Source organism: Pecten maximus, chromosome 6, assembly GCF_902652985.1.
Source record: "Pecten maximus chromosome 6, xPecMax1.1, whole genome shotgun sequence".
NCBI classification, from domain to species: Eukaryota; Metazoa; Mollusca; class Bivalvia; order Pectinida; family Pectinidae; genus Pecten; species Pecten maximus.
The window spans coordinates 32254185-32269935 of record NC_047020.1 but is presented as its reverse complement, the minus strand read 5'-3'; the positions used below and the strand labels follow the sequence as shown (position 1 = coordinate 32269935).

General features: G+C 35.0%; 1 protein-coding gene across 1 annotated transcript; it reads right to left on the bottom strand.

Moving 5' to 3' along the window:
• Nucleotides 1-201: 201 nt before the first annotated feature.
• On the bottom strand, nt 202-13884 carry LOC117329545 (apoptosis-inducing factor 1, mitochondrial-like). Its single transcript, XM_033887538.1, has 17 exons — nt 13707-13884; nt 12848-12969; nt 11569-11632; nt 11120-11259; nt 10580-10707; nt 8256-8346; nt 7631-7715; nt 7045-7121; nt 6757-6865; nt 6234-6284; nt 5911-5973; nt 5122-5210; nt 4523-4663; nt 3764-3906; nt 2884-2968; nt 2359-2466; nt 202-1579 (listed from the first exon to the last, which is right to left on the bottom strand). The coding sequence occupies exons 1-17, from the start codon at nt 13789-13791 to the stop codon at nt 1454-1456; spliced, it is 1707 nt and encodes a 568-aa protein (XP_033743429.1). The 5' UTR covers nt 13792-13884; the 3' UTR covers nt 202-1453.
• Nucleotides 13885-15751: the final 1867 nt, after the last annotated feature.

Below are 15751 nucleotides of genomic sequence, written 5' to 3'. Positions count from 1 at the left end.
CTACATGTAAAATTTCAGTACATGTATATCAAGGTATACATACTAGGACTTATAATTCATTAAGCAATTCTTACCTGGCAAATACACATGTTCCATGTTTGTAGGTTTTTGTAGGTTTTTTTTTAATGTTTTTCCTAAAAGTCTATGAACTCCCTATTCTCTGCATTGTTGGACTTAAAAGAAATAATGAGTTCGACAAAGTTTCCTGTGTTGTTCAAAAATAAATTTATTTTCCTTGTTTTTGATACAGATACACACGATATGAGAGTCCAAGTTAGCATCTTAACACACACCATTTTCTCGTTCCAACAATTCATATTCAGTCTTACCAAACTGATGCAAATTTGTCCATCTTTCCCCATGATTGTTTAAAACATTAAAAACATGCACACAGTGATTCTAAATGGATACCAACCATGTTGAACAAAATTACAACCCTAGGAATGTTTCATTATTTTGATATTTTATAAGTTTCATCCATTGTGTAGATGGTAATGTTGAAAAACAAATATCAAATATTCGGCTCGAATCCAAGAAGAGTAAATGTCATTTTTAAATTACTTTTTTTTTTTACATAAATATTGAATATTGGGGGATGGCTTGGGTTTTACCTGGTACATCCCGAATTCTAGAACAAATATTTTTTTTTACTCTCATTGATGGGAGATATACCTGGGTAACATGCAAAAGCACTCATGTTACAATCCTAGTTCCGCCCCTAGTACATGTACAAAGTTGTTTGAGACCATGCAGTTTTGAGACTTAGCTTTTAGCTTAAAATACTTGTTCCTTTAATTTATTAGAATCATAAGCAATGTGGGAGACATTTTGTAGCACCACTTGATATACTTGATATTTTTAGTCACAAATGATCCATGACATTGAACGAGACAGACAATAAGTGCAGTATTTATTTCCTTTCCTACCTTCGGCGAGACAAAAATGATCAATGAACCTTTAAATAATTTCAATTGAAGGAAGATATTTGTATAATATCACAGTCCAAATATCATCCTGAGCATTTAGACAGTTCGTCAGTAAAGCAGATTCACTTGATGTCAATTTTCATGTACACAAATGTTCAAAGAATGAGGTACAGAATGTAATGTCCTTAAACGACAAGATATGGAAGGAGAATAGCTAGGTAATAGTAAATATCATTTGGAGTGGTTTAACCAAATAGAGTAACAAATTCCATTTCTACAATATATACCAAATATACATAAATGCAGTCCTGTCAACTCACCTCACACAATTAATGAATTGCATATCTTAAAGTTATATACATTCCTGATAAAAATATTTTTTTATGTGTCAATATTAAACTCACACTGTAGCACTATCAAAATAAATAACGATAATCTGATTATCGGACAATCTCTGATGTGACAAGAGTTGTTGATGAAACCTAATACATTTGTAACCCTAATATGTAATCTTTCAAAGATAATGTTCATTTTTGAGTTATTTGATTTTCAATTTTGTCTTCGCTCTTTTCTTCTGATTTTTCCTCGTCTTTGACAAAGAACTGCTTGGCAACCTCGCCTAAATCCTTTTCTTTGAGACCATTATCAATGTACTGTAAAAAAATGAAATGAAATATAAAATGATGTAGTGCTACATGTACTGTGGATCACATGGGGATCATCATCGTCAAAATCCAAGGGTCACATTACCACGTAATCATCTCCTCTTCACAAGATTACATGAACACAATCCTTGGAATTTTGAGGAGTGAGATCGAATGCAGCTGATTTTTTTTCCAAACAGTTGCAGATTCAACGTCATGTTTGCTAATGTGTTAACATATAGTACATGTATTATCGTATTTATCCTCTGGTGTGACTGTGCCCCTGTGTTATCAAGTGAGATAAACTTTGTGGGCTTATTTGCACATATCACTTTTCTCATTTATCAATTGCTGATATATCCGAATACTAAAGATATATTATTTGTGGGTGGGGCTTTATTAACAGATAAATATGTAATAAGATATAAATATGTTTAATACAAATGGAATTCTAACATTTCAAATTTAGTACAGTTGTAAAGATCAAGGGAATACTGATGCTTATTAGAAATTTGATAAGCTTCCCCACAGGTTATACCAGACAATAACTTGGCCTTAGTCAACAACATCTAAAAATAGCACACTGTCGACATAAAATACTAATAGATTTATACAGTAAGTCCTTGATGCTAACTTGTATATATTGAAAAAAAATATTAAATCTTGAGTCCCTACCCTTGTATTATCAATTTTGAGTTAGAATGAAGGTGTCGTTATTTGTCCATATTCCCTGTTGTTTGTTTTCAGTCAGTTATATCACAGATTTAAGATACATCAAATTCTCTTACCCTACGGCCTAACTCTGTTTTACGTTTGATGTTCATTGTGAGGATCCCGACAACATCCTGGCCTTTTCTGTAGAACACCACTTTCCTGTTATCTCCGTCCTCCACATTCTGTCAATAATAATCTTGCAATGTTACTTGTTCCATGTATTGATGAGTGTATTAAGATGATTTTGTTTTTTAACAATTTTTAACGTATGTCATTAAGGAGATTGAATGAGGTCACAGCAAAGGTTAGAGACGCTCAATAGTATAGCATAGTCTATCAGAGTTATAGGTTCTTCTGGATTAATACCTCAAAATTACTGACAATTTGAAATAGTAAGAATCCCTTTACACCACAAACCCTTGAACTGTGACAAAGTTTTTCCTCTTCTACCATTACTATGTATACACACAGTACTACTTAGCTAATGCAATGACTTTAGTTTTTATCACAGAAAACTGATACAATACCTAGTATATAGACAGTACAAAGATTGATACAATGAGTATAGTTATGCAGTAAACATACTAAATCACTCTTACCTTTACAAGTTCACTGATGGTGGTAGTTTCTAGTTTGGAATCCACAAGGCCCACAGCCTCCATGAAGATGTCGCCAATGTCTGACCTGGAGTGTATATAAAGTGAAGTACATTGTATATTCAATAGGATTCACCACTTACACTGCAATTCACTCTGGCAACACTGCAGAAATTTACTTCTAGAGACATTTGTCTTTCATAAAGGTGATTAATATACAGTGTATGATAAGTTTTAAATTCATGACGTAGCATCATTATCCAAATTATGACGTCATAATTGTTTTCGGCCCGGCACAGCTCCAGAGTATGTTATACTCTTACAAATGACATGCAGAAATATTACATAGGCAAACATCATTGGTTAACAGACCTATTATGTGATAGATATGGCTAAAGTACAATATGCTGTTTGCCTGCAAAGCTCTATCACTTGTAATGACTTTATATAAGTACCATAGTAAGCTCAATAATCATGATATTTTGCTGATTAAATAATCATGATATTTTGCTGATTAAATAATCATGATATTTTGCTGATTCAATAATCATGATATTTTGCTGATTAAATAATCATGATATTTTGCTGATTCAATAATCATGATATTTTGCTGATTAAATAATCATGATATTTTGCTGATTCAATAATCATGATATTTTGCTGATTAAATAATCATGATATTTTGCTGATTCAATAATCATGATATTTTGCAGAGTGAATGATGCATAAAACTTTCATCCCACAACAGTATTTATGATTTTTCATTCAAAGAAACTTGAATCATCTCTATAGCTACCTAGTACAATTGTTATTGGAGAAGGCATTGATGAGTGAGGATGGATATTTGTTACGAAGTATACATGTATATGGTACACAAACTTACCAGAATGTAGATTGGTATGTGTAGGACATACCTCCTCCCGTCATATTCTGTCCAGCAGTACGGCCACTTTGCTCAGCATTGTCGTAATGTTCTATCCTACGTCGACCCAGTCTCCTGTCATAGAAACAGGCAGCGTCTCCAGCCTGTTTATAATATCAATCAATAACAAACTCAACATCAAATGTGAAAATAACTGACTTCCACTTAATGTAGCCATTAAAATAGACAAAAAAAAACCAGCCATCAATTTCATGTATCAAAGGTAATCAAGGGGACATAACTCTATGTAGTTAGGGTAAATAACAAAATTCATTAAATAAAGGGCCACATCACTATGTTTACAGTTAAATCTGTCTATAAAGGCCTCTCAAGGGAGTGCCATTATAGGCAGGTGGCCTTTATACAGAGGTTCATATACAGTCAAACTTTGTTGTCATAAAGTCATTGGGATTGTCTACAAGCTTATTCAATACAATATTGGAAAGTAAATGTGGAACAAATACATGCATTTTTCTTTAAATGATGACGAAAATTTCATTGCGAAATACACCTACCTTTATCATTTTCATCATCTTAAACACTTAAAGGGAATATCAACACATGGACTTTATCACCCTGTGTGGTACTCACATACAAACTTTTGCTGGTCTTTGTGTCTGAGATAAGCTACAGACAGGTGATATACAAACTGATATAAAGACAAATGTAATGTTAGTATATGGTCATAATGTGAGGAAAAATTGACCAAAAATTACATACCACCCAGACATTACTTCTAGCTTCTAACTCAGAGTTGACCAAGAATCCGCCTAGTCTGTCATCAACCTCCAAACCAGCTGTTTCTGCTAAGGCCACGTTGGGCTCCAGTCCTACGGCTACAATTACGTGGTCTGCCTTTATCTGAGGAAGCAAAGTAACATGTATACATTACATCAAGTGACAGGTGGCTTATAAAACATAAAATACCAAACGTTACACAAACAATTGGATTCAGTTCACAATGTAAACAGTTAGGGTCATCTTGAGGTAGGGTCCCCCTGTAGTAGCTGGTGGCTACCTCACTTAACATGATATGAAGACCAATGACATGCAATCAGGGGCAATTAAGGTAAAGTGTCTTGCCCAAGAACTCATCTATAACAGTACAGGGTGGTCTGTGGCCTCAGAGAAACACAAACTTCCCTGATGGAACCCAACATCTTGGATCAGTCCCTTTCTCTTAAAACTGAGCTATCCCCTTCCCAGTAATACAAATAAATATATAAATGATTATTGAAAAATTAGCACTAGACAAGAAATCACAAAAGAAATTTACTTTAATAGATGTTGACACAAAAAATATAAAACGGTAATCTTACCTCAGTGTCGTCACTCAGGTTGAGTACCACCTCGTTGTTCTTATATGCTAATTTGCTTACAGTCCTCTCACTCAACACCTGTACTCCTTCTGTAAACAAAAACACAAATCATCTGAAATATACTGGTCAACCCTCAAAGGGTCAGGTCTGTACTAGTTTGTCTGGGATTATCTCCCCTGAAAAAAGTTAAAATCTATTCTGTTTACGAGTATATTTACAAGACCTGTACTCCTTCTGTATATAACAACACACTTCAGTTAAAATATGCTTGCTAACTCTCACCAATCTTCAGAAGATCAGTTCTGTACCAGTTTGGTATTATCTCCCCTTACAATGATATGATGAGGTACACTGTAATTATCTCCCTTTGAACAAATCCTGATCAATAGTCTCGCATTCCCCAAACTCTCGTCCTCACTCGAGACTACCTGAAACAAGGCAGTCTCGTGCGAGGACGAGAGTCTGGGGCAGTCTCGAGCGAGGACGAGAGTCTGGGGAATGTGAAACTACCTGATCAATAGTTCTGTCTACTACTGAGATGACACATCTTTCAATGATAAACAATAAGATCCATTAGTCCCGGAAACCTACATTCATTAGAGATGAGGGTCAGTGTTCCAATCAAATTATTTTCTGAATTTCTGCACCACGTATGGGATTTCAGTCATCAATTTCACAACAGTTAAAAACTAGTTACATGTAAACAGAATGCAGCTGATGTTTTGACATCAATATAGTCTTAGCAAAACTATTATCTTGTCTGGACATGAAGGGAATTGATGACCTTACCTGAGGCAATATGTGATGTCAGCCATTTACATAGTTGTTCTGGCAGTACCAGTCCAAGGTTACCTAATAAGGGAAAAAAAGAAGAGGAGGTAGAAAAAAAATAACATTCTACATGTATATGGATAAAAATTGCAAACTTATGTATATAAAAAAATCTGGACATAATCATACAAATGAACAAAGAGTGCTTTGGTATATATTAATGGAAGGTACCACAGTCATAGATGTCTAAATTGTTGAAAAATGTATTAAAAGTGTTAGAAGTGATTAATGTTTTCAATATACATTCAAGGTAAACACATAGGCAGATAAAGAACACTCACCACCCTCTGGGAAAACTTGTGTTACTTTTAGACCACTTCCATCCTGGTTGGCTGTAATTATAAAAGACAGTTAAGAAGAACTGTTATTGATTTAATATACAAAAAGACCATCAATTTAGTATTAATTGACAATCCACAGAATCTCACCAGCCCGTAATTTATTCAGGGCTGTACAACCTTTGATCTAGCAAGAAGCCACTCAAAGGACACTTTACAGTACATATTAAATATCAATCATGCAGCAACTGCTATATGCAATGAGGTGCTATCAACGTGTTACCCTAACCACTACATATGCCCCCTGGTCGAGGTATTATTGTTCTGTTTGCTTAGACCTTCAATGTCACTTTACAGAAGAATGAACCCAGCCCAGACCATCTCAAACTCCCATGGTAATTTTGGAGATGAACAATGGCCATCTCCCTGGAATGCTACAGTTTTTGCCAAGTCTGCCTATTACATTGTACTTGCTTACATTTACATTCAATCTAAAGAGTACCACCTCCTGAATGCTTGTCATTACCTCTGCTCTGAAGGGATACTGCCAGCTCACTCCCCAGAAATCCTCCACCAATAACTGCTATGGACTTGGCGGATGAGCTCAGGGCATATAGCTTTTTGAAGTCATCAACCTGTAAAAGTCAAATCTGTGAATCTTTGAAACCTGTCACAAAACCAATAGTGGTCATCTAGAAAATTGATTTAAAACACTGAAAAGTTGTTTTTTACGATTTTAATGACAATATTATTGAAATAGTTAATCTTCACGCAATAAATCTAATATGAAAGCGTATAACACTGCAGGACTCACCGTTCTGAATACAGTTACTCGATCCTTAACCTCTTTTGGTGCTTCTTTGAATATAGGGAGATTTCTAGGTTCACCACCTGGAATGGGTTGAAATTCAAAATTAGTTTTTTAAAAGAAGGTCAAAGATCACAGGTCAAGGTCAACAAATGTGTTGTACCAATGGAAAGGTTGGACAAGGAACACACATCAAATATGAAACCCTTAAATCTTGTACAGTTACCAAACTGTGAGAAAAGATATAAGTTCTTTAAAAGTAAGTAAAAGGTCATGATCAAAGTAAGTGAGTCTGAAACATATTATTAGCAATAGTTCTCCTGGACTTCATCTTGATGCAGGGTAGCCCAAGTTTCGTCTGGCCCCGACACCATGTCAGACATGGTGTCAGGGCCAGAGGAAACTCGGGCTACTTGATGAGCTAATGAAGGGCAGCAAATGGCCATACCCTCATACTCCAAATCGGAGATGGTTAAACAGGAAAACTTCTGTATAAATTGCTTTGAAAATCTGTTTCACTTCTTTTCACTCTAAGACAGGATTTAAATTTGTTCAATACTTATATAATACATGTATTTAATGCTCTACCTACCTGTAGCTATAAGACATTTATCATAGCTTATTTCTTTTCCACACTCCACATATACTGTTTTCTTGTCTGCATCTAGTTTCGTTACCTATAATATAAAAATTCAAAATTAATAACTTATTTCAAATTGTAGGCAATAGTATTGGTTAAATTTGTGTAAATAACTTTTGTGCACATCATTGTAGAACTTTCTAGACATTTTCATTGCTTTGATACAAATGGGAAACTAATTGTAATTTGGATAATTTGAGGGAAGTACAGTTGTATATACAAAGAAGTGATGTCATGGTTTCAATGCAAAAGCAAGGAATGTAACTAGTTTGAAAAGGTTCACATATTTTGCCATAGTTTGAAGGAAACTGAATGATGGATTCAGCAGTTATAATGCAGAAATAAATTTTGAACACAGAAGAAAGAAGGAACACTAATTATTAGTACAAGTAAAGCGAGCTTAGGTACATTTTATATAATGCTTTTGTTTTTGAGGTTTATTTAAAGTTTATTTTCAAATCAATATCTTGTTATAATAAGTACATGTAATTGTTTTTCAAATTCATAATTTGACTTACATGTACCATAAAGACAAACTATCTAGCTGGAGAAAATGTAAGGTACAAAGAACATGTACCTTTTGGCCTCCTATAACACAAACACCTCCATTTTCATTCTCCATAAGCTCCTTCCCGGAAAAGTAATAGCTCTCGGACTCATAGAAAATACTGCAACAACATAAAATGATGATTACTCTCAGACTCGTCATACAAATCATGAAAATAATAAACAAAACGAGAGTTGTCAGAAGACAACATGGCATGACAAGTGGGTTGAAATTCAGAATTAGTGTTTAAACATAGGTAAAATGTCATGGTCATGGTGAGTTGGTCCTCAAATGTAGTACCAATGAAAAGGTCTTGTCACAAGGAACACACATGTGAAATACCTAAGCTGTATATATATCCTCATTAGTATTGACACAATGTGACAACATCGTTTTACAACAAAAACACTTAAACCTAACTGTCTATGGATGATGTTGATTCTGCTACCATGGAGTATGGCGATAGTGATAGCTCCCCTGGACTTCACCCCAGTGAGATAACAAAAATATCTCTTCCTACATCCTGGTCCTCTGCAGGTAAGGAATGAGAAAAGGATACAACTACTGTTACATACTGTGTAAGATAGGGGTAAAGGAAACCCCTTACAGAATTTTGAATTAATTTCTTGCCCACGGCTAGAAGACACAAAATGACCAAAATATATCTACTGCCTCCACTGCAAATTCTGAGACATTTTGTCCTTGCTTTCTTTCCATTATATTCCATTCCTGTCCTGAAAGTATATATATCTTGCTTTGGCCTTGGTGTTGAGTATATGTTGTAGTGATGAAGCTATTTATGGGATTGTCTTCTGATTGAGAGAGACAAAAAGTCTATGAAATTGGTATGTGAAGTTGGCAGTATAAGTACAGTGGAGTGGTATTTGAAGTTGGCAGTATAAGTACAGTGGAGTGGTATTTGAAGTTGGCAGTATAAGTACAGTGGAGTGGTATGTGAAGTTGGCAGTATAAGTACAGTGGAGTGGTATGTGAAGTTGGCAGTATAAGTACAGTGGAGTGGTATTTGAAGTTGGCAGTATAAGTAAAGGGGATTGGTATGTAAAGTTGGCAGTATAAGTAAAGGGGATTGGTATGTAAAGTTGGCAGTATAAGTACAGTGAATTGGTATGTGAAGTTGGCAGTATAAGTACAGTGGAGTGGTATTTGAAGTTGGCAGTATAAGTACAGTGGAGTGGTATGTGAAGTTGGCAGTATAAGTACAGTGGATTGGTATGTAAAGTTGGCAGTATAAGTACAGTGGATTGGTATGTAAAGTTGGCAGTATAAGTAAAGGGGATTGGTATGTGAAGTTGGCAGTATAAGTACAGTGAATTGGTATGTGAAGTTGGCAGTATAGGTACAGTGGATTGGTATGTGAAGTTGGCAGTATAAGTAAAGGGGATTGGTATGTGAAGCTGGCAGTATAAGTAAAGGGGATTGGTATGTGAAGCTGGCAGTATAAGTAAAGGGAATTGGTATGTGAAGTTGGCAGTATAAGTAAAGGGGATTGGTATATGAAGCTGGCAGTATAAGTAAAGGGGATTGGTATGTGAAGCTGGCAGTATAAGTAAAGGGAATTGGTATGTGAAGTTGGCAGTATAAGTAAAGGGGATTGGTATGTGAAGTTGGCAGTATAAGTACAGTGGATTGGTATGTGAAGCTGGCAGTATAAGTACAGTGGATTGGTATGTGAAGTTGGCAGTATAAGTAAAGGGAATTGGTATGTGACGTTGGCAGTATAAGTACAGTGGATTGGTATGTGAAGTTGGCAGTATAAGTACAGTGGATTGGTATGTGAAGTTGGCAGTATAAGTAAAGGGAATTGGTATGTGACGTTGGCAGTATAAGTACAGTGGATTGGTATGTGAAGTTGGCAGTATAAGTACAGTGGATTGGTATGTGAAGCTGGCAGTATAAGTACAGTGGATTGGTATGTGAAGTTGGCAGTATAAGTACAGTGGATTCGTATGTGCAGTTGGCAGTATAAGTAAAGGGGATTGGTCAAGCTATGACATTTCAGTTCGATGACACTATAAAAGCATATGTCAGTGATCTATCATTTATGAACACTGTCTTCCTAAAACCACAGCTCTTAGTACAACAAAATCCTTAAACAAACAAATACAACAGTCCTATCTCTGAATCCCTAAGGGCTATTTCAGTAAAATATTCATCCCACGGAAGTACTCCAGAAATACAGAAATTCTGTGCACGGTGGGTGTGGGAGAAATTGTCTTACCATATTGTGCTGTTTGAATCAAACTACTTCTGTGGGTGGTTCCTGTTTTACTGGAGTCCTCCCATTGGGCAGATAATTTACTGGAATAGCCCTCACTGACAAAACAGATACTTACCTCTTTGATCCCACAGGATGGTCCTGTTCCATCCACTTATCAATCTTCTCCGGTGCGATGTACCACAAGTATTTAGACAGATAAGGACGGCTGTAAGGTATATATTTTTCCTTTCCAATGATCCACACCTATAAGATCAATTACAAAATTAAACTCTCAGACTCCAAGATGACTATCTGTTTCCCATTTTTGTTTTCCTATCAAACTTTAACTTCATCATGCACAAATACCAAGAACATGAGCAAAGGAACTTTCATAAGAAATTTAGAAAGATCCTTCAGTGATTATGACAAATAATGACTACAACCTTTTAAATCACAGAAAATAAAGATGGTCATCTGTCAGCCATCATATTCTTTTATGTGAAATTTCAGGGAAAAGAAAAAGGCCTAAACATTCTTCCTATCACTTGGTACTCACAAAAACTGTTAAATGATGGAAGTCTCTTTATTGTTTTGTAAGTAGATGACAGAGACGAAAATTTTTGGTTCTGTAAACAGTTCGTCCTAACCTTCAATCCAGGATCTTTGATGTCCTTACCTTAGCTTTTGGGTCTCTAGCTTTGATTTCCTGGTAAGCTGTAAAGGCAGCAGTACCAGCCCCAATGATGAGGTACTGTGCATGGTCGGGTAAGAAAGGTGGCGGAGGTGGTGGTGCTTGCATCTTTTGAGCTCTAGATACTTTAGGTATAAGAAAAACATACATCTAAATTCTTAGTTTAAACATAACAGACATTCTGATTTAAATATCAATTTAAAACCATAACACATTTAAAATTCCAATTCAAAATTAATAAACCTATTTTTGCTCTCCAATATATCATGCATGTTCTTATTTACAAACACTTCAGGAATCCAAAAGCTGAATTATGACAGTTTAGTGTTTATAAAAGACCACTAAATCTTTGTGATTCCAGTAAAATATCTACCAAAGTTAATTTGAATAGTACATTTGTATATCATCCATTGATGGTTGGCTAAAGATAATACCTTTTTCCTTGACCACTGATTTTTTGGAACTTGAATCAGTCCATGTACTTTTGGTGTAGATAATCTGTTGAAAAATATTTAAAAAAAAAAGAAAATGGTTAAGAGGATGACATGATTACAATTCATGCCATTGAGAAGAAAATTAAATCAAGAAAGGTCATCATATATTATTTCATATTCTACCATGTTTGCTATGTAATGCCAGTTTTGATTGGTTTAAAACCATGTAATATTTTCCAATAACCCACGCTCGTGCCAATAATACACGGTAGTGAGTCACGGCTGTTACAATTTTATATATCTAATATTCACACATTTTATAAAAGGTTACTATAGCCGAGTGGGCTAATGGGTTAGTCATTCAATAATTTTTTTTTTATCCTTTTTTTTTCAAAATCAATGCCATATGATAGATGCTCTTGATCGTAGTACTGTATTGCCTGTATATTTCATCAACAAATAATGCAATACTCTAGAAATAAATCACAAGGTTTTCTGGGGGTTTCTTTGCTTTTTTTCTATTAGAAATTAAGAGGTCGATCTCAGAACTAAACAGTACAAGGTAGAATAGAAATAATCAACTTTGACTCGTGTATTGTTGCAGGGTATACAACTCGGACTCGGATATTTTGCAATTTTAATTAATAACTCAGGCCTGCGGCCTTCGTTATTAATTTAATTGCAAAATATCCTCGTCCTCGTTGTATATCCTGCAACAATACACGAATCATCGTTAATTATTTCTTAAATAATTTGGACACACATGTACATGTTTACTGCCACCAGTATTGGAGGAGCCTAAACTGGGATTATCTCTCTTACAGCATGATCATATTCCTAGCTCAATCATTATGTGATATCTTTCTTACCTAAATGACCACCAATCCCTCACAAAGGAACCTTTCATCCAAAAACATCTTTAAATAAATAAATCCCTACCTAAGTCATAACCTACTTAACTTAATTAACCATGTCCCATGCCTTACCCTGTTGGTCAGTCAACCCTGACCTTTGTTGTTATATAACACAATAACAGATGGCATACATATATCCAACTGGCTACATAAATAAAAGATAACCCTTTTTCTCCTAAAGTATCCCTTCCCTATTTAAGTGATAATTACCCTAATCCCTGAAAGTAATAACATGACTGAATCACTGAAAGGCATATGCTCACTCCATCCTCCCTTTTCACATCCAACAACACACATACATATAGGCTACATTTTGTATGTCTGTAAAGAGAGGATAATGGTTGTATAATTATCATCTTACTTACCCCAAATGCTGTGAAGCCTACACATAGACCAACAGCAGTAAGAGTGGAACCTTGATCTGACAGCTGCTGTCCCGAACCAGTGGACATCCATTTTTTAGGGGTCAGATGCGTCTTTGCTTTAACTGGGTGAAGAATAATAATCTATTAAGTGTCCATAAGTCAACTGAAGCTCATCAAAATCACAGGCTATAAAATTCTAACCAGTCATCTTTAAATCATCATCATATTATAATGTAGTTTACATAAATTAACAACAATTGAAAATAAAAAAAAATGTCTTTTATCAAATTTTAAAATTATTTTGAAGCAATATTGATATAGTATTTATACCTGTTTTTCACTCATTTTGTTGAATGAATAAGATTTATCTACAGATAAATACACTTCACCATATGCACCATGCCATACACAAACTTGATGCATTTGTATCAATATATATATATTTTTTAATCTGACTTGAAATAATAAATGATCTCCTAGATAATTCAGTCAAGTAGTACATTGAAATTGAAGCAACCGGGGAAATATTTGCAAATATTTGCTTAGATAAGTGACACCATAGCATGGTTCGAAACTTTTTTTTTTTTTTTTTTTTTTTTGTGCGACCACCACCGTGACAACGAATTTGTCTAACCAATAATTACTTTTAAAATTTTAAAATAGCTGATGCATCATAAAATTGTGGAACAAGTTTCAAGACACTTAACTTTTGTTTTGAAGCAATAACGTATGTCCTAAAATTAAAACGAATATTCATATTGCCCTTCAGATCTCCGCGATTCCCTGAAACGACCTTCCACTGTTCTAAACATATAAACAATTTTTTGCATGCATCGTCTGAAGTTCTTACTGTTGCTACCTGTGTTAGGCTTTCTCAGTATTGTTGAAAATGTTCTTGAGAACGTGCAAGCTCCTCTTAAGGGACATGTCACGATGCGATTCATGGTGTAAGCTTAAATAAGTGTCGTTACAGTAGTGCTTATTCCAGTCAACGTGCAAAGCCTTATCGCCCGGCGAAAAAAGGCTCACAAAAGAGTTCCACAAAGGGAAGTAATTGGATATATATTTTTTGGTTGCACAACACTAATAGGTCTGAGGTAAGTCTTATTATCTTAATTACGCAGTCAGGCTTCGTAGAAAGGCCAACACAACGGTCAGTGTTGTTAAGCTGTTTAGACAATCAGTGCGTATACCTATTTACCAAATAACGTCTACAATATAATTTCATAAATTTCTGCAAAAATTTAAGCTTAGATAAATTACTGTACAAATCAGCTTAAACAAGATATTTTTTTATTGAATGATACAATTTCATAAAATCACCTTTGCTCGCGATTTCCAAATAAATGCTGTAATAAAGAGTTTAAACCAGCATTTTGAAGGCAGTTTATAATTAAACTATATGTAAGAAATTCAAATGATTTTAATCCAAATTTCATAGACTTTTATATGCAAATTTAGGAAAGAAAGTTGGATTCTAGTTAATGACTACTATATAGGCCCTGTTCATGGCTAATAAACGTCATATTAATCAGACTTCATATATTGTGTTCAACAAATACTTCACGTCTATGCATGGAAAAGTCATGATCAGTTAAGAATATATTTTTTTAAGGTGTCTGTAGCTATAAAAAATGTTCATGGATTTGTATATTGAAAGTAGGCATAATACCAACACTGTGACAGTTTTAAGAACTATAGTCAATATCGACATTCATGTAATGAACATTTGAGAGATCTAATTTTAAATAGATTGAGAACTTATCGAATTTTACTTTGAAACCGTTTAGTCAGTAGTAATGTAATTATATATTTGGTTTGAATTAGTATAATAGAAAACAAAAAATAGCTGTATTTTGACGCAAGGGAATATTGGACTGTATCTGGTACGGCGCTTGTCTTGCCTTTCAAAAATTCCTCAAAATCCACAGGTACGTAATTTAAAATCTATTGTTTATCATAAGCACTTTAAACTTAGTGTCAGGTGCACATCTTCACATCACAGTTGATTTACTAACAATAAGAGCACAGGGGCTTGGCACGATTTTCCAAATGATGGTCCATATATATATGTATTATAGTGTATCTATGTTGTTAGTTCCCTTGACACTATAATACATATATATATGGACCATCATTTGGAAAATCGTGCCAAGCCCCTGTGAATAAGAGTATACACTTTATAGGCATGTGAAGTAATTGCAGGGAATATAGTTCAAGCCAGGCACAAGCAGAAATCACACCACAATATGTACATCACAGTTTATGAAAAATGCTTTGTTTGTGTTTGCACAGAACTTTATCTCCAAGGCTGGTGAAAGCGCCACAGGCCGGTGTAACGTTGAAAATGGACCCCCGTGGAAAATGGAACTTTCCACGGGGGTCCATTTTCAACGTTACACCTGCCGTTCTTAACTTTCACCTGTAAGTGAACTTGAGAAGATAACCATTTCCATTTGTATAATAAAGCCAAGCAAAGGTGACGGTACGAACAGACCAAGGGTTGGCAGATATACCAGATATATCTGGGCGATCATGAATGCGCTCCACCTGGTTTTGGTTAAGCCGTGCCTAGAAAGCTACTTACAGGAGACAGAATTTACTGGAAGCCTTCCATTACCTCTGGTTTGGGTTCACAGTGCCTAGCAACGGATGCATCCTTCTTGTCTTGATGCTTGAGTGATTTACAATGTACGTATTTCTATGGGGCGCCGTTTTACTATTTATTCCCATTTGGTGATATCACCTATTCGAATAGGTGATATCACCAATTCATTTTTCAAATAAGTGATATCACCTATTCGAATGAGTGATATCACCTATTCGAATGGGTGATATCACTTAATGAAACGAATAGGTGATATCACTCATTCGAATAGGTGATATCACTCATTCGAATAGGTG